Source organism: Scyliorhinus torazame, chromosome 3 (assembly GCF_047496885.1).
Source record: "Scyliorhinus torazame isolate Kashiwa2021f chromosome 3, sScyTor2.1, whole genome shotgun sequence".
In the NCBI taxonomy this organism is placed as follows: domain Eukaryota; kingdom Metazoa; phylum Chordata; class Chondrichthyes; order Carcharhiniformes; family Scyliorhinidae; genus Scyliorhinus; species Scyliorhinus torazame.
This window is the reverse complement of record NC_092709.1, coordinates 90716872-90735859: the sequence shown is the minus strand read 5'-3', so window position 1 is coordinate 90735859 and position 18988 is coordinate 90716872. Positions and strand designations below refer to the sequence as shown.

General features: G+C 47.2%; 1 protein-coding gene across 3 annotated transcripts in view; it reads left to right on the top strand.

Annotated features, from left to right (window-relative positions):
* The window catches only part of afap1 (actin filament associated protein 1), a 342584-nt gene that overhangs the window by 204235 nt on the left and 119361 nt on the right, over nucleotides 1–18988 (top strand). For all 3 annotated transcript variants that reach the window (XM_072495955.1, XM_072495957.1, XM_072495956.1), the window contains exon 6: nucleotides 942–1121. In XM_072495955.1, the coding sequence (XP_072352056.1) occupies nucleotides 942–1121 (180 nt within the window). The remainder of the gene's footprint in view (nucleotides 1–941; nucleotides 1122–18988) is intronic.

The following is an 18988-nucleotide window of genomic DNA, read 5'->3' as shown; positions in this document are numbered from 1 at the left end:
TAAATATTCTGTGAGGGGGTCGGTGGAAAGCATCTACTCGAGGTGACAGCCTTTCAACAACTTTTTCAAGGAATTGATCACTATCTGTTGCTAGGGGGTTGTTTGTTTTTTGTTAAACTTTGTTGATGGGGGTGGTAGTTGGGTTGGGTAGGGAGTTAGATGTGAGTGGGTTTATTTTGCAATGTTATTTTGTTTTACCTTATAATGAAAAACGTTTCTGGATAAAAATACATATTTTTTAAATCTTGGAGCACCTCACACAAATGCATGTGTGATTTTGTTCAGTGAACGGTGGCTGCTTTTTAAGTGTCATCTCCTGGTTCCTAATACCCATACCATCCAGCTACAGTTCACTGACTAACAATCAGGAGTGGAAACTGCGGCTGATAATTCCTTCCTAACCCAAGGACTCTGAAGCAAATTGCGGAGCCTTGACTGTTACCCATTCTAATTCAGTGCGTATCTGGAGGCTTCTGATTCATGTACTTTAACCCTACGACACATAGTGCATCATCCATTCTATTGTTTGGAAGCCTACTTTATCTTCCCATATTTGAAATAAGTAGAGGTCATTTTGAGGACTGTCTCTAAGGTTGAACCTTATGAAAGGAGATCTGATCTGGAGCTCACATTGACCATTGCTAATTCTATTTTGTGACTTACTGAGAAGCTGCAAAGTTCTTCAGCGTGGTATTGATTCAGATAATTATACGGTGTGCCCATCATGGACAGAACCCCGCCTTGATCCACCATGTTCCATCTCCTAGCTCAATAGAGAAGTGATAAACTTCTCAGTCAAAACAGGCACGTTCCTTCTATAACACAAATGTCTGTTCAAGTACTATGTTCTCTTCAAAAATAAGTAGTTGCAGGTAAACTTGTAGAATATAGATAACTCACGAGAGGTACTCTGTGAACTCAGGATTTAATCTTTTTTTTAGTGCTACAAAAGTTCAAAGGATCATCAACCTCAAATGGAGTTATTGCTGTCGGCCCACAATGTGTCCTATGTTCCTAAAGACAGCAAAAGGAAAAAACATGAACTACGAATCACCCAGCAAGGAGCAGACATTTTGGTACTGGCCGTGCAAAGCAAGGAACAAGCAGAGGAGTGGCTAAAGGTAGGAATGTTTGTTTGTATGGGTAATTATTTCCCAGTCCTTTATTCACGATAATTCAAGCAGAGTACTTTCTCATACACAGAATGCCAAATGGCCTTTATACAAATGACACCCTATCCATGCAATTTACGCAGAATCATCTTCAGTTCTGTGCCTGAAGGCAAGCCCTTGGCAATTGTTAGCCACAACGTGGTAAACCACGGGTGGAGTGAGGTGTCAGGCCTTGAGGCTACCTCAGACGGAGCTCGAATGTTGCGCTGTTGGCATTAATCTGATCAACAAACTAGCCATCTCGCCAACAGAGCTAACTGGAGTATACTTGCTCAAAGTTCAGTTACTTCGCACAGGTGGCAACACGAAAGGAAAATTAGCATTATTAAGTCCTTTCTATTTTTCTGCTTGAGATCGGTTCTGCTGGATATATTGGCCTAAGTTTCCATGGTGGTTTTCCTAACCTCCTTGAACGCTTATAGTCGGGGAGAACAATTTACAGACGTGGGAAAGATAGTCTCTGAATCTCTGTAGTTGAATTATCATGTGGGTGACTAGCCCAACATTATTGGTCGAGAGAACTTCCCTGATCGGGATACAACATGTTTTTACCTTTGCCATCAGTCACGGTAGATTGTCGAGCCTTCTGTCTTAGTATGCAAGTAGACTCCATCCATATCTTCAAGCAAGATTGCAAGAAACCATGGTCATTGGCCAGGTGTTGCATCTCCTCCTCTGTTGGTACCTTCGCCATGTTCCCAGATGACCATAAGCTGCTTTCCCCTTTTGAGCGGGAGAGCTGACTGGGGGTGATTTAACCTGAGAATCACCACACCAGGTGGTGAGGTGCGAGGTTGAGAAGGTGGCACCTTCATGAATAACCTCAGTGGGTATGGGATTTGAACCAGCGCTGCTTGCCTTGTTCTGCGTCACGATCCAGCTGTCTCGCCCACTGAGCTCACAACAACCTTTTCTCTCTTCAGACACCTCCTCCTCCCGCTGCGACCCAAACATCCCAGTGTCTTGCTGTGCTACCACTTCAGGACTTGAGCACAAGCCCCATCCTCTCTGCAGTGCAACTAGTTGAGGACCCAATTCGCCATCCTGCCTTGTCCTTTCCACTACTGAATCATCCATCTGCCCATGGTCCTGCCTCCTGTGCTGCTGGGTTAGACAAAGTCAAAACCTCACCTCAGATCCAAATATTGGGAAACCTCGCCTGTTGCACTTTGAGCTATCAGGAAACAGGAGGCATGGGTTTCTGTACGTCACTGACATAATCTGGAAGATACAAATTAATTTTGGGTGCTTCCCAATTAATCAGTATTCCTGGTATGCAAGTGAATGGTCACTAGGTTCCTGCTACCTGGCAACATGTTGGTTGCTCCGTTGTTGACACGCTGCCACCTACTTTATCTCACAAACTCAACCTGGGAAATTGAGGTTCTGCCTTCCACTTAATTAAATTGCCCCTGCTGCTATGTTCCTTGTTCTCACAGGCCCCATTAAATACTCCCCCAGATGATTCTTTTGGTTTTGTTCTGAACCACAAACTTGGATAACAAACTTGCATGTTCACGTGGCTATGTGAATATAAGCCTTTTTCCAGGTAAGTAATATTAGGAGCGATTTACTGGCCGCGTCCCACTGGAATTACAATGGGACACGGCCAATAGATCCCGCGAGATGCCCCTTCCGGGATTCCCGACGGTCGTTACGCCCCGCGAGATCCAACGAAATCTTGTGAAACTTCACAATCTGGATCTCGCCCAAAATAGGCAGGATCCAGACTTGCATAGTTAAGTGATCTTAACTGCTCACTTAACAATGCCGATGCCAGAGCTAACCAGCAGCCAAGATCGATCGACCTCGCCGAGGAGACCCAGCTGGGTGCCGTTTCATACTGGTCCCCACAAATGGGGAACGGCGGTTGGATGGGTCTCCCAGGCCATCAAGAGTTCTCCTGGTGGTAGGAACCTGGACAGGATGGCACCTGGGCACTGTGGCACTGCCAGGGTGCCAGGCTGGCAATGCCAAGGTGTCCGGGTTACATTTTCCCATTCCGTGGATTGGGCCTGGGGGTGCCCTGCCATATGAGGTGGGGTGTGGAAGGGTCGAGAACTCTCCAACAGGCGAGTTGGGGCATTGGGAGGATCTAGGGATCACGTTGGGTGGTCGTGAGATCAGGGCGCAATCTGTTCCTGCACGAACGAGCGGAACTCCTCGGTGCAGGAAATGCAACTGAGTGCAGCCTCAGCGGGGCGTTCCCCGCTAAGGACCCAAAAAAAACAGAGTGCCGCTCGAAACTCTCTCATTTTCGTTAGATCGCGCCCAATATTTCATTCCAAGGAGAGTTTGCCATTGGGCTGAAAAGAAAGTAAATTCGAGTCGGCCTGCTTTCCATTGAGGTTACATCCAAGATGAGCTTTGCAATGCACTGCGCGATAGGTGATTAAAATACATTTAGGAGTTATTTTCAAAGGGGAATTGGATAAATACTTGAAGGGAGAAAAACATTGTAGGGATGTGGGGCAAGATTGGGGAAGTGGGCCGAACTGGATTGCTCTTCATCAGAGCCAGTGAAGGGGCTGAATAGTCTCCTTCTATGCTGTACTATTGCACAGAAGCTGAAGCTATAAAGTAAGAAAGGATGCAGATCATTCCTTCTGCTGACATGTTGATTCGTATTACTGCTTTCATACAATTTCCGGTCACTAATAGGATTTCCACAAATTATAATTTTCTCTGTTATTGCAGGTTCAAAAAGGCAAACTGCCTCAAAAATCCACCGAACAAAATCGTGTGGTTACATGTGATTATGATTGTAGGTGTCCTCTGCACTGAACTTGCTGGATCAACAGGAAATACACCTATTTTGCATGAAGCAGACAGTTCCACTATGGGTGTCCTTCCTGTGCTCGCCTGCCCCATCTCTGTGCATTATGGAGCCCTGTGTAAGGGCAGCCAATCAATTTTTTTAACCAGTTTGGATGTTGTGTTCTCGCTGCTTCCTTAGCTTGAACCCCTTTCCCCAGTAACTCCTGTCTCCAGCCCCAACATCCCCCTTCCCCCCACAACCCAGACACACATGCTTAACATTTGTTTCTGCAGAGACAAAAAATGAATGCTGGCCTGTGACAAATGAAAATCTGGATGCAAACCCTTGAATCATCATTGTTCCACCTCTCTTCATAATTGTCTTTAATGATAGTTACATCAAGGCATTTTATAATTGAATGTATGTGTCACTGTGTGTTGAAATTCTGGAAACCAAGTTGTTCAGACCAAGCATTATGCTTCAAAAAGCAGAGTTTCTCTGTAAAATGAGTTCAGCAGCCCAAACTAAATGCCTGTTTGGGTAGATTGGATTTCACCGCTCCTTGCACAAAGTCAACAATAGCTGGTGTTTGGTCCAGCCACCAGAAGACATCAGGGCTGTAGCGATAATGATGAGGTGCACAGACCTACAGGGTATTTTGCTTCAAGTAACCATCCGAATTTTGGCTGCCTTTAATGTAATTAGAAAGTTGTGTGGGAAGCCTTTGTGTGGAGTTCAAGTATAGTTATCAGACCTAAAATACAAACTTGGATTGTAATAGTGTTTCAGAAAGAGCAGCTTTCTTCCCTCTCTGGACTGCACTGTTTTCACAGTCTGTGTGGCAGCTGCTGTTTCAGTGTTAAATTCAAGATGTTGAAGCAACTGTATTGCACCGCTTAAACAAAACATCATTCTTCATTCAGTCTCCTCGGCATACCATAGGTAATGATCCAAAGTAGGCACGATCCATATTTTTCCCTTTTAAGAGTCTATTATGTGATTTTATTTTTTCTCAGTCCTGATATAGTAGCTCAAGCTAACCTTGTGTTGCCTCCTATCATGCGTGACAGTTAGAGTCACAATACCCCCCTGAGCATGAATGAGCAAGTCTGGTTCTGTGCTGGAAACACAGAACTGCGATGAGGGGCAATCTCCTCCGTGAAGAATCTGTTTTGTTTATATCACCTTGTGCATGCTTGCAGATCTGCAAAACTCCAATTTAAAATTCTCCTCCTTATATCGTTTCATAGCTTTTCCCATCCCTGTCTCGGTGACCCGTTGGTTGGCTCAGTTGGTTCCTCTTTCACTTCTGAAGGTTGTGGGTTGAAGGTTACTCCAGGACTTGAATACAACAATCAAGGCTGACACTCAAATGCAGTGCTGGGGGAATCAGGCAGCACGGTAGCACAGTGGTTAGCACAGTTGCTTCGCAGCTCCAGGACCCCAGGTTCGATTCCCGGCTTGGGTCACTATCTGTGCGGAATCTGCACGTTCTCCCCGTGTCTGTGTGGGTTTCCTCCCACAGTCCAAAGATGTGGAGGTTAGGTGGATTGGCCATTCCAAATTGCCCTTAGGTGTCCAAAAAGGTTGGGTGGGGTTACGGGGATAGGGTGGAGGTGTGGGCTTAGGTAGGGCGCGCTTTCCAAGGGCCGAAGCAGACTCAATGGGCCGGATGGCCTCCTGCACTGTAAATTCTATGATTCTATGCACTGTCAGTGGTGCTGCCTTTCAGATAAGCACCGTGCTGACTCTTTCAAGTGGACATAAAAGATCCCATGGAATTACTTTGAGGAAGAACAGCACAGCTATCACTGGTGTCCTGGCCAATGTTTATCCCTCAAAATGCATGAGCAAAACAGGTTATCTAGTTATTATCCCATTGTTGTTTATGGGAATTAACTATGTGCACATCACATTGGCTGCTGTGTTTCCTTCATTACAACAATGATCACACTTCAAAATTACTTAATTGCCTGGATAAGTGATTTGGAACATTTAAGTAGTCAGGAAAGAAACCGTATAAATGCAAAGCTTGCTTTTTTTTTAGGAAACCTTCTTCAGTTCAAGTCCCATACACTCGCCCCACCCCGGCCACAATTTTGTCATTCCTCCAAAACAAGTGCAGAAGCAGAGAAAGGAGGAGGAGAGGAAATTACAATGGGGAACTTTTATATAAAAAAAATAAAAATAAAAAAATTAATTCATTTATGGGATGACGTCACTGGCTCGGCCAGCATTTATTGCCCATCCCTAGTTGCCCTTCAGAAGGTGATGGTGAGCTGCTTTCTTGAACCGCTGGAGTCCCTGAGATGTAGGTACTCCCACAGTGCTATTAGGGAGGGAGTTCCAGGAATTTGACCCAGTGACAGTGAAGGAACGGTGATATATTTCCAAGTCAGGGTGGTAGGTGACTGAAGAGGGGAACGTCAAGTTGGTGGGGATCCCAGGTGTCTGCAAACCGTAGCAAGTTCCTGCAGTGCATCTTGTAGATGGTACTCAAGGCTGCCATTGTTCGTTGGTGGTTGAGGGATTGAATGTTTGTAGAAGGGGGAGCAATTAAGTGGGCTGGTTTGTCCTGGATGATATTGAGCTTCTTAAGTGTTGCTGGAGCTGCACTCATCCAGGCAAGTGGAAAGTATTCCATTACACTTCTGACCTGTGCCATGTAGATGGCGGACAGGCTTTGGGGAGTCAGGAGGTGGTTACTCGCCATAGGATTCCTAGCCTTTGACCTGCTTTTGTAGCTACAGTATTAATATGGCTAGTCCAGTTCAGTTTCTGATTAATGGTAACCCCGAGGATGTTGATTGTGGGGGATTCAGCGATGGTAATGTCAAGGGGCGATGGTAAGATGCTCTTTTGTAGGAGATGGTCATTGCCTGGCACTTGTGTAACTTGCTACTTGTCAGCCCAAGCCTGGGTATTATCCAGGTCTTGCTGCATTTGAACAAGAACTGTTTCATTATCTGAAGAGTCGCGATTGGTGCTGAAAATTGTGCAGTCACCTGGGATAATCCCCACTTCTGACCTTATGATGGAAGGGAGGTCATTGATGAAGCAGCTGAAGTTGGTGGGCCAAGGACACTATCCAGAGGAACTCTTGCAGTGAGTCGTGGAACTGAGATGATTGAGTTACAACCACCACAACCATCTTCTTTGTGCCAGGTATGACTCCAACCAGCAGAGAGTTGATTCCCTGATTCCCATTGACTCCAGTTTAGCTAGGGGCTCTATGATGCCATACCCGGTCAAATGCTGCCTTGGTGTCAAGGGCAGTCATTCACATCTCACCTCTGGCATTCAGCTCCTTTGTCCGTGTTTGAACCAAGGCTGTAATGAGGTCATGGGTTGAGTGACCCGGGCGGAACCCAAATTGAACGCCCTTGAGCAGGTTATTGCTGAGTAAGTGTCGCTTGGTAGCAGTGTTGATAACTCCTTCCATCACTTTGCTGATGATGGAGAGTAGACTGATAGAGTGGTAATGGGCTGGGTTGGATTTGTCCTGTTTCTTGTTTACAGGACACACCTGGGCAATTTTCCACATTGCTGGGTAGATGCCAGTGTTGTAGTTGTACTGAAATAGCTTGGCTAGGGGTGTGGCAAGTTCTGGAGGATAAGTATTCAGTGCTATTTCCGGAATATTGGTGGGGGCCCATGGCCTTTGCAGGGTGGAATGCAGAAGAGATGAAATTACAAAATGGATGATGACACAAGTCACGAAGGGCTAGTAAGGAGACAAAATAAACAAAAGATGTATCTAGAGGAGCTGAAAATGACAACTTTTGCTTCAGGTAATCCTGTTTTTTGTGCTGGTCATTTTATTTTCTATGAGAGGGATGTGCATCATTAATGTTTTTCTTATGATTCAAATGTATGTATGAGATCCATGGTATGATGAAAGACAAGTGTAATTTGAAGAATGAGTACTACCAGTTTATTTTTCTGTATAGTTGAAATGTCAAGTGATATGCTTTATAATTTTATTATCTTGATGGGCATTCTTGGATAACAATGATTTGTACAGTGGAAAATTAATGTCATGACAATATGGAAATAAAACATCAAACGTAGTTTTTTAAACAGATAATTTTATTCCGTGAAGCATTTTTAATCTATGTTGCATCAGACTTAGGCTATAGTACACAACACATCATTGGGCAGCATGGTAGCATTGTGGTTAGCACAATTGCTTCACAGCTCCAGGGTCCCAGGTTCAATTCCAGCTTGGGTCACTGTCTATGCTGAGTCTGCACATCCTCCCCGTGTGTGCGTGGGTTTCCTCCGGGTGCTCCGGTTTCCTCCCACAGTCCAAAGATGTGCAGATTAGGTGGATTGGCCATGATAAATTGCCCTTTGTGTCCAAAATTGCCCTTAGTGTTGGGTGGGATTACTGGGTTATGGGGATAGGGCGGAGGTGTGGACCTTGGGTAGGGTGCTCTTTCAAAGAGCTGCCGGTGCAGACTCGATGGGCCGAATGGCCTCCTTCTGCACTGTAAATTCTATGATAAAAGTATGGATGTCAAAATTAGGTGCGCAATGCAGAATTTGAGAATTAGTTACTGTGTCCAAGGTCAGCTTAAATTAACTTTTTTAAGTTCCATCTAATCATATTCTATTTTGCATACAATATCATATGGATTGTTTTCCGAAGAGGGTTGTTTTTTGAGCTTTATTTTTGCAGCTATCATTCAGGTTTGTAAAGGATGAAGCCACAAGTCTTTCCCTTGATATCTTCATTGCATGTGGTATGCTGTATTGACAATTAACGAGTGGTGTATCTGGGGTTATAGGAAACTAGATGCATGTCCGTTCCCGGGTCTGTATTCCAATCTATACTGATTTAGTTCACCTCGGCAGGATGGCAGCAGTGTTACTAAATTTGTTAAAAAGCCAATTCGCCCTGAAGATGCGATGCTCACCATAATACACTTGGTGTGGGCAGTCAGACAAGTGTGGGCAGGCTGATTGTTGCTAATTTGTTTTCAAAAGAATAGGAAGGAAGGGGTGTGCTTTTTTTCATAGGCTGCCCTTTGCATACCGGGGCAGTCCCCTAAAGATAGTTCCCACTCTCTGTTTACCAAAATCTCATTACCTCAAACCCCTCCCTAAACTGGCTGAACTCTCCCGGCACAATAGCAACATTAAATTACCAACAATTTATTCTACATGAAAAAAGGCTGCTTCTTCTTGGGATGAGTTGCAGTCCCTGCAACTTCCATGACCTAGTTTTTGAAGCTGCAGGGTCTGATGGAGCTACCGACCAATTAGATAGGCTGGTAGCTCTTGAAGGTCACACTTCCTTGCCTGTGAGGGGTGGAAATCCCACTGACAGGCAATTTAGCATGTTATGACTGCGGGGCGGGCTGGTGCGGAGTTAATTGGCTTCTCCCGACTTTGCTTCCAGGGGGAGGGCGAGCCACAGACACAAGTAATATATAGCCTAGGGTTTTGTGCACTAAGTATCTGAACATTTTAAACCACTCTATCAACAGCTTAATCACATGGGCACAAGTGAATGGAGGGTGTACAGTGGAAGGTGGTCGTCCTCTTTACTGAGAACATTGGGAAGCAGGCAAGGCACATCCACAGGATTTGGATGAAAGACTGTATCGATTTTATATTGCTGAAAACTGAGACAAGGTGCTTAGGTTTTTTGTCTTGCACTCATCAAGATAAATGCAGGAATGCCAAATTTCAAATAATAAAAATACATACTGCAAGAGAAAAGGATGGTGATTGGTTGGCAAGTCGACTCTGATTGGCTGAAGCATTGCCATGGAAAGCAAGAGGGAACTATAGATTCCCCAAGTCTCCGGGAAATTCAAATAAAGTGCAAGGTTTATATATCCCTTCATATATTCCTTTTGTTTGCAGAGACTAGGTCCCCGTGTATGAATGTATGTCACGTCTAGGAAGCATAAATGAGCCACGTAATTAGTTTAACTGATTTTCTTAAATTGGTTGTTGGTATGACTATTAGCACACTCCGGATTGTTCAGCAAGTGCTACCCAGTTGCGGAATCGCATCTATTTGTAGATTTTGCAAACATGGCCTGGTTAAGTACAGGTTGTATTCTGCCTGTTACAGACAACCAAAAGAACATGCTGTTTGATTTGATCGGCCAATTGCTATGATGTACAGCTCATATAGATGGCAGAATCTTACAAAAAAATGGCAAAAGTGTCATTGGGCAGTGCTGGGGACTCGGTCGGCAGGGTTTCTCACGGAATCTTATGGCCCTTAAAAGAAAGGTTTTTCTCCCCATGAGAATCACGGCACGCTCTTGGCGCCTGCCCGCTGATTCATTCACCCCAGTAATCGACTGCAGTTTATTAAAAGAAAGTCCCAAGTTCCCGGGGAGGGAGGGAGAATGAGGGGTGACTCAGTGGGGGGCACTAGTGAGTCCACTGCCTCCCTACAAATGGACTGCATTTCATTCCCAGGGCCCACCACGCAGCTATCCTCCTCTGGGTAGTCGCCAGCCTGGTCTGAGTCCATTGCCACAGTGGGTGGCAGTTGGTGGGCGATTCATCACCCTCCAGGGAGTGGCGCAGGGCAAGTCAGGTGTTGGGCAAACACCCATGGGAGGGGTTTCACCTCCCTCGCTCTCCTCACTCCAATATTCTGCCCGCTGGGGTTTGGCCCTTAATTTAGTCTTTTTCACCAGCCAGGGTGATGTGCCCCATCGCCGCCAGACTAGGGATCTCATGCCAGAACTATGCCACGTCCAGTTTCAGGCTCCGAGGCACCATCTGACCTGGGATCACGCGCGAACGGGAGAATTCTCATTCCCTACCAAGCCAGCTTATTCTGGTGTCTGGGGATCGGTTGAGAAATAACGGCCGCTTTAGTGTGTTTTGTCTTCTTCTGCACCTTATTTCCACACAGATGTTGCTCCCCCACCTCACCAGCAGTGGTGGTCTTATTTGCTGCTGGCATCACGCCCCCTTGCAGGGGAGGAGATGGAGTGGTAGTGGGCAACAGTGCGGTGGTGCCAGCTGCAGCCACCCGAGTGTGTTCAGCGGCCTTGGATGCAGGGCAGTTCTTCCTCCCCCCACCCAGCAGGCATAATACCACACATCATCTGCGGACCCCTTCATGGGTAACGATGAAGCCTCCCTCCGTACACTCCCCCTGGGCTAGGCGAACAAAAACCTATCGCCAAATGGAGTAAATATGCCGGAGGGAGGCTTCCTTAATGCCAAGCGGGATCGGCTCCACCCCGGACTCTTTCTCCCCCAGCAGAAGGAGGAGGTGGGGGGGGGGGGTTGGTAGGAGCTCAGTGAGAATGGACATTAGAGAGGATCTCTCTCTGGCCAGTGGCCTCTAGAGGTTCACCGCCAATAAGATCCCGCTGACCGTGAGCCCCTTTTCCAGGGAGTGTGCACCACTGCCCGGCCTTCTAAAAGACATTTGAAGCCGTGATATTTTAGAGGCTATGACAATGGCCAGGGGAGCGACAACCCCGTCCATAATCTTTATATACAAACCTCTATTGGCATGGCAGGTGGGTGTAGTACTTCACTTCTAGTTTCTATGTTAATTTAAACGATGACTGGGCTGCAGGAGCAGTGGGGGCCTGGAAAGCCGCCACTCCCGCATAGATGATTCTGGAGGGCCCTGCTACTGGCAAAGGTAATGTTGCCATCTAGGTGCTGCTACACCCAACCCTAGCTGTTGTTATAGTTATACATAATGGTATGTAATGGCCAGGGAGAGTAGGTAGTACAAAAATGGCACTCCCACCCGTGTTGTTCATGAGAAGGAAGAGAGGGGGACGTGGGGGGGTGGCGGAAAAAGACACCGGAGGGTGGATGATGTGAGGGCGCAAGATGGCGGATGCCCCAGGTCGGTGGAGATGGGGTTGGGGAGGTGGTGCAGTGGTGGCTGATTCCTTCTGTCACTTGGTATATGGAGACAGATTCCTCAACCAAGGAGGGGCCTAACTTTGGTCCAAAAATGAAGTCTTCTCTTCACCTCCCCCCACCGTCTCAACACAGTCACTTGTAGTCCACAGAAGACCTTCCAAGTCCTTCTCCTCAGGGAAAGGCTGTTTAGCAACAGATCCAATTGCAACCTCCTCTCAGTGGCAGTTCTCTTTAGCTTTGCAGATCTCATTGTCCCTGCTGAATTGCCAATGAAGGGTGAAATTACATTCCAATCAATTGAATGTGACAAACGAGGCACAGCTGATTAGAATAAAGCCTGCACTGAGCATGACAATCAGAGGGCTCCCTCATTCTTCCATTTCACAGCCCTACCCATTATTCTTGAGAGATCAACTTCTTAGACAAGTGCGATTGGTATTCAATAGATCTCAACCCCTTGGCTGTCTGAGTGCGCAGGGTTCTACGCACAGTTCAGTTATGCTTCCCCAAGTGAGAGAGTCTTCATTACTCATGAGGCAGAGATGCAACCCATCCCTGACTCACCCACTCTGCCCTTTCAGCCTGCCTTCTCATGGGACACCATTCAGTTACCTGACAGTTTCCCCCAGTGGTGACCCTCAGTATTCACCTCCTGACACCCACTTTCCAGCTCCCCGTGAGGGTGGGCACTCACTCAGCGGTGGTTTGTTCTGAAGCCTGGTAAGGATGACACAGAAAGAAATGCCTGCATGCCAGCCTCCAGAACCCCTTAAAGCAAGGGGTTCCCCAAGTCGAATGGAAGATGAGGCTTCCTAGCAACCCCATCCTTGAGTTGAACTTCTCTGTATTCCCCATGTCCTCTCCAGTGCACCCTGAGCAGTGAAGAGACTGGGGAATCATGGATGCCTGACCACTCACCACTGATATCCGCTTTGGAGATGAAGCCGTCAGCTTCATGCTTTTGTTGACCAGTTGTAACAGCCCGGTGAATATTCCACGAGGGTGAAGGTCTGGAAAGAATGTTTGCTAATTACATGTTAATATATTAAAACGAGTTTCCTGGGTTTACGTCGTGCTATTTGCTCCACTTCACTGGTGAGCAGGGGTGGGATTTGCAGGATTCCACAAGTGGACCTGGTGGAACCCAAACTGAGCATTGGTGAGCTTATTAATTAGTGAGTAAGTGCCACTTGTTAGCACTACTAATGACACCTTCCATCACTTTGAAACTGATGATTGAGAGTGGACTGATGGGCCTGTAATTGGCCAGATTGGATCTGTCTTTTTTTTTTGTGGACTGCATGGGCAATTTTCCACATTGTTGATTGAATGCTAGTGCTGTAAATGTACTGGAAGACCTTGGCTCAGGTACAACTAGTTATGGGGCAGAAGTCTTCAAAACTGCATCTGGGATGCTTTTGGGCCCTGAACCATTATGGTATCCAGTGCACCCAGCCATTTCTTGATATCACATGGAGCAAATCAAATTGGGTGAAGACTGCCATCTATGACACTGGGAACTTCATGACAAGACTGAGATGAATCACATACTTGGCACCTCTGGAGGAAAATGACAGCCAACACTTCAGACTTGTCATTTACATTGGCATGCTGGCCCCTCCATCATTGAGGATGATGATATTTTGGAGCACCTGTCCTCCAGTTAGTTGTTTAATTGTCCACCATCATTCAAAGCAGGGCTTGGCACAATTGCAGAGCTTTGATCGATCCTTTGGAACCCCGAAAGGTCTGTCATGCTGCTACTGTGATGTAGTCCCATGTTGTACCTTCACCATTTGACATTTCTCTTTTAGGTATTTATCTATTTTTGGTGCTGCTCCCTTATACTTCTCATTGAACCAGGTTTGGCCCCTTGCTTTGAAGGTAATTATAGGGTGAGGGATAGGTAAGCCTATGAGGTTACAGCTGGTGGTGGAATGCAACTCTGTTGCTGATGGTCCACTGCACCTCTTGGATGTCCAGTTCTGAGCTGCTATATCTGATTTGAATCCATCCCATTTAGCATAGTGGTACAGCCACACAACACGATGGAGGGTATCCTGAATGTGAAGACACAACTTCAGCTCCACAAGGACTGGGGAATGTAATGGTTACTCCTACCAATCCTGTTATGGATAGATGCATCTATGAAAGTTAGATTGGTGAGGTCAAGGTCAAGTTGACGATTTTCCTTGTGTTGGTTCTCCCACCACCTGCAGTGGATTCAGTCAGGCAGGTATCTCCCTCAGGAGTTGGCCATCTCGGGCAATAATGGTGTGACTGAGCCACCCTTGGTGATGAACATTTAAACCGCCGATCCAGTGTTGGTTTGTGCCGTTTCTATTTGCAGCACTCCTTCCAACTGGTGGTCAACATGGAGGAGTACTGATTCATGGGCTGAGGGAAGATGGTAGGTGATGAGCAGCTATTTGCTCAGGTGGTTGATAAATGCTGAAATAGAATGACTGGGCCAAATGGCCCATTTACATGTTGTAATTAAAATGTTAGGTGTTGAAAACATAAGCATTGTGGACAATTAATGCAGATGGATACTGCCATGCAATATATGGAGCACATGTATGATTATGTGGTGTGCAACAATTGATGGTTTACTTTCATACTTCATAATCCTAAAGCCTGCCAGGAGCAGACATCAAACATTTGTGTACATATTGTGTGCAATTTTACAACCATTTAAAATTGAGAAATCATGAACTTGTATGGATCTTTCAGAGTCCACCATGATGGGGCTTTCCCACTTGCGATTTTGCTTGACGAGGACACCAAAAAGAACACCATGAAACATTGTTCTGTTTCAGTCAATAAACTGGTGAAAACCATTGTGTATTGTTGCTACTTGTGTTCCCTTTATTTGGCTCTGAATGTGGCGGTCAATATGGTCGCCTTCCTTAATTCTAATTACGTTTCGCTCTAGAGTCGCCAGGTATCTTTCGATACCACCACAATGTTCAAACCGAATACTGATCAAAGACTCAATACACCAGTTAGTTAGTTCAGAGTCAAATGCTTATTTATTTACACACACAGTTAAATATACTCGTGCACAAATACTACAGACTAAACTATCACTAATGCTAAAGCCTATACTTAGCTTTGGGCGCCCTCTCAGTCACAGGAACAAAGGCTGTTGTTCGATTCTGAGGCTGCTGGGGTCAAAGTGGTGAAGGGGAACAGCTAAGGTCGTCTGTCTGGTAGCGTGCGTTGACCTTGGACTTACTTGTTCTGGTGCAGCTGTTGGGCAGGTCTCTGCTCAGTGAGAGCCAGAGCCAAGAGAGCGATTCTCTCTTGGGGGATCCTTCTTATACCCAAAAGGGGCCGCGCTTTTGGGCGGCCCCTGAACTTGGCCCCAATCAATTGGGCCGTTTCTCGATCGTTTCTATCGATTTCATCCAAGAAAGGGGTGGGTGCCCTGATGGCTGGGCATGTCCTAGGTGGCCGTTGGCCTGCTTTGATCTAGCCTCCTCTGGCACCGGGGTGTCTGCCTTAGTATCGGTTACTCAAATGTTACTCTTTTGTTCCCGGAGATGGGCTATTAGTATGCTAATGGGTTTGCAGTTTTGGTCTTGTCTGGGAGCTGCGGCTCCAATAAACAGACAAACCCTGAACCTGCTTGTTTTCTCATTATTGTCCATTTTCCCTGTAATCTTTGCAAAGTGTCCATTTTGTAATCGGGAAGTGGCCATCCCAGATGGCTACACTCCCTCTGTGATCCTCAATGCGAAGCGTGAAGGATCACATTACCGCATTATCTTCGTTCTCTGACCAAGTGGAGCACCCATAAGCACTTCACGGGCTCTACACTGGCCTATCCTATGAAACGCAATTTTACCTAAAATCATTTTCCATACATACATCATTATAAAACTCTACGGGGCGCTTTGACATTCAGGCATGTATTACAAAATAAAAAACTGGAACCTCTAACTATCCTCAATAAACTATCCTCACTCAAACAATCAAAAATAATCTACAACACTTTAAATTGTACAAATAGCAGCAACACAAGTGTCTGGCTTGGCAGTCAAGCACAGAGGTTTACATTTCTTTATTGAACAAAACACACACAAAGGAAAACGGATGCACTTTAATTCACTCAAGTGGTTGGAGGGTTTGGCAAAGTCCAAAAATAGGGGACCTCAACGTGTATACCGGGGTGCGAGAGCGGCAGGCTCTCCTTCGCCATTTTCTGAGTCTAAGTGTCTGCACGACACTGCCAGGTATCGCCAGTACTAAGAGTGATTCTACTATGTAAGATAGTGAATACCAGGGGACTTCCGGGTGCGGCGATGACCAGCTGAGTCACACGTTTCGGCAGCTCCCGGTGAAACAGACTTTTGGGCTCTTGATAGGAGCCCCAACGGCAATTTTGACGGCTAAAAACACTGTGCGGTAAACCAGAAGGGAATCCCCCCTGGATACGGATGAAAAAAGGAGGAGAAAGTGGCCGGATTGCAGTGGATCCTTTAGAACAGCGGCAAGGAAGGCAAGCAAAAACCAAGATGGCGTCGGAAGGTGGCAGTTTAACATGGGGCCCTGAACAACAAGAGTTCTTGAAATACTGTGTGTAAGAGCTCAAAAGGAAATGAAGAAAGAGCTGTTGGCCCCTATACTACAGGCGATCGAAGGGCTAAAGGAGGAACAAAAGACCCAGGAGCGGGAGCTTCGGGTCGTGAAGGCAAAGGCAGCCGAGAATGAGGACGACATACAGGGCCTGGTGGTGAAGACGGAGATGCATGAGGCACATCAGAAACGATGTGTGGAAAGGTTGGAGGCACTGGAGAACAATGCAAGGAGGAACAACCTGAGGATTCTTGGTCTTCCTGAAGGTGCGGAGGGAGCGGACGTCGGGGCATATGTGAGCACGATGCTGCACTCGTTAATGGGAGCGGAGGCCCCGGCGGGTCCGTTGGAGGTGGAGGGAGCATACCGAGTGATGGCGCGAGGACCGAGAGCAGGAGAAATTCCCAGAGCCATAGTGGTGAGATTCCTCCGTTTTAAAGATAGAGAAATGGTCCTTAGATGGGCAAAGAAAACTCGCAGCAGTAAATGGGAGAACGCGGTGATCTGCGTTAATCAAGACTGGAGTGCGGAGGTGGCGAGAAGGAGGGCGAGCTTTAATCGGGCCAAGGCGGTGCTTCATAAAAAGAAGATAAAATTTGGAATGCTGCAACCGGCAAGACTGTGGGTCACATATCGAGGAAGGCACCACTACTTTGAGACGGCGGATGAAGCGTGGACTTTTATTGTGGAAGAAAAACTGGAATGAGCGGGTTATTAAAAAGAACGTTTGAACAGAGTGGTGGGGCGAATGTGGGGGGCGAAGAGGGGGGTTAAAAAGGGGGGAAAGAGGAGTTTTATGTACTAATCCTGCGATGTGGTAACTTTTCTCTCTTCCACAGGTGGTGATGGGGGGAGGAGGGGAGGTGGAGGAGATGGGGCGTTGGCCATTGGGGGCGGGGCCAAGGGAGAAGCGCGGGCTTGGTTCCCGCGCTATGATAATCATGGCGGGAATAGAGAAGCAGAAAGGAGGGGGCGTCGCACGGTGCGAGCCGAGGTCATGGGGGGAAGCCGAGGTCGGCCAGAGTTTGCTGACTTCTGGGAGCAACATGGGGGGAGTAATTACGCTAGCGGGGGATCTAGCGGGGAATTACTGGGTTGCTGCTGCTGGGGAGAGGGGGGAGCTGGTATGGGAGGGGATGGGCGGGGGGGGGGCACCGCCTGGGGGTGATACAGCTGCGTGGGAACCGGGTGAGGAGCTGGAAAAAGGGGATGGCTAATCGACAAGGGGGGGGGGGGGGGGTAGGAAGCCCCCCAACCCGGCTGATCACGTGGAACGTGAGAGGACTGAACGGGCCGATAAAGAGGGCACGGGTACTTGCACACCTTAAGAAACTTAAGGCAGATGTGGTTATGTTACAGGACGCATTCCGGACCTAGAGATGGGAAAGCTGATAATGGGGGGAGATTTTAATACGGTGTTGGAACCAGGGCTGGATAGGTCGAAGTCCAGGACTGGAAGGAGGCCGGCAGCAGCCAAGGTGCTTAAAGATTTTATGGAGCAGATGGGAGGTGTAGACCCGTGGAGATTTAGCAGACCTAGGAGTAAGGAGTTCTCGTTTTTCTCCTATGTCCATAAAGTCTACTCGCGAATAGACTTTTTTGTGCTGGGAAGGGCGTTGATCCCGAAGGTGAGGGGAACGGAGTATACGGCTATAGCCATTTCGGATCACGCTCCACACTGGGTGGACTTGGAGATAGGGGAGGAAACAGGAGGGCGCCCACCCTGGAGAATGGACATGGGACTAATGGCAGATGAGGGGGTGTGTCTAAGGGTGAGGGGGTGCATTGAAAAGTACTTGGAACTCAATGATAATGGGGAGGTCCAGGTGGGAGTGGTCTGGGAGGCGCTGAAGGCGGTGGTTAGAGGGGAGCTGATATCAATAAGGGCACATAAAGGGAAGCAGGAGAGTAAGGAACGGGAGCGGTTGCTGCAAGAACTTTTGAGGGTGGACAGACAATATGCGGAAGCACCGGAGGAGGGACTGTTACAGGGAAAGGCAAAGGCTACATGTAGAATTTGACTTGCTGACTACGGGCACTGCAGAGGCACAATGGAGGAAGGCACAGGGTGTACAGTACGAATATGGGGAGAAGGCGAGCAGGTTGCTGGCACACCAATTGAGGAAAAGGGGAGCAGCGAGGGAAATAGGGGGAGTGAGGGATGAGGAAGGAGAGATGGAGCGGGGAGCGGAGAGAGTGAATGGAGTGTTCAAGACATTTTATAAAAAATTATATGAAGCTCAACCCCCGGATGGGAGGGAGAGAATGATGGGCTTTTTGGATCGGCTGGAATTTCCCAAGGTGGAAGAGCAGGAAAGGGTGGGACTGGGAGCACAGATCGAGGTAGAAGAAGTGGTGAAAGGAATTAGGAGCATGCAGGCGGGTAAGGCCCCGGGACCGGATGGATTCCCAGTCAAATTCTATAGAAAATATGTAGACTTGCTCGCCCCGGTGTTGACGAGGACCTTTAATGAGGCAAAGGAAAGGGGACAACTGCTCCCGACTATGTCTGAAGCAACGATATCGCTTCTCTTAAAGAAGGAAAAGGACCCGCTACAATGCGGGTCCTATAGACCTATTTCCCTCCTAAATGTAGATGCCAAGATCC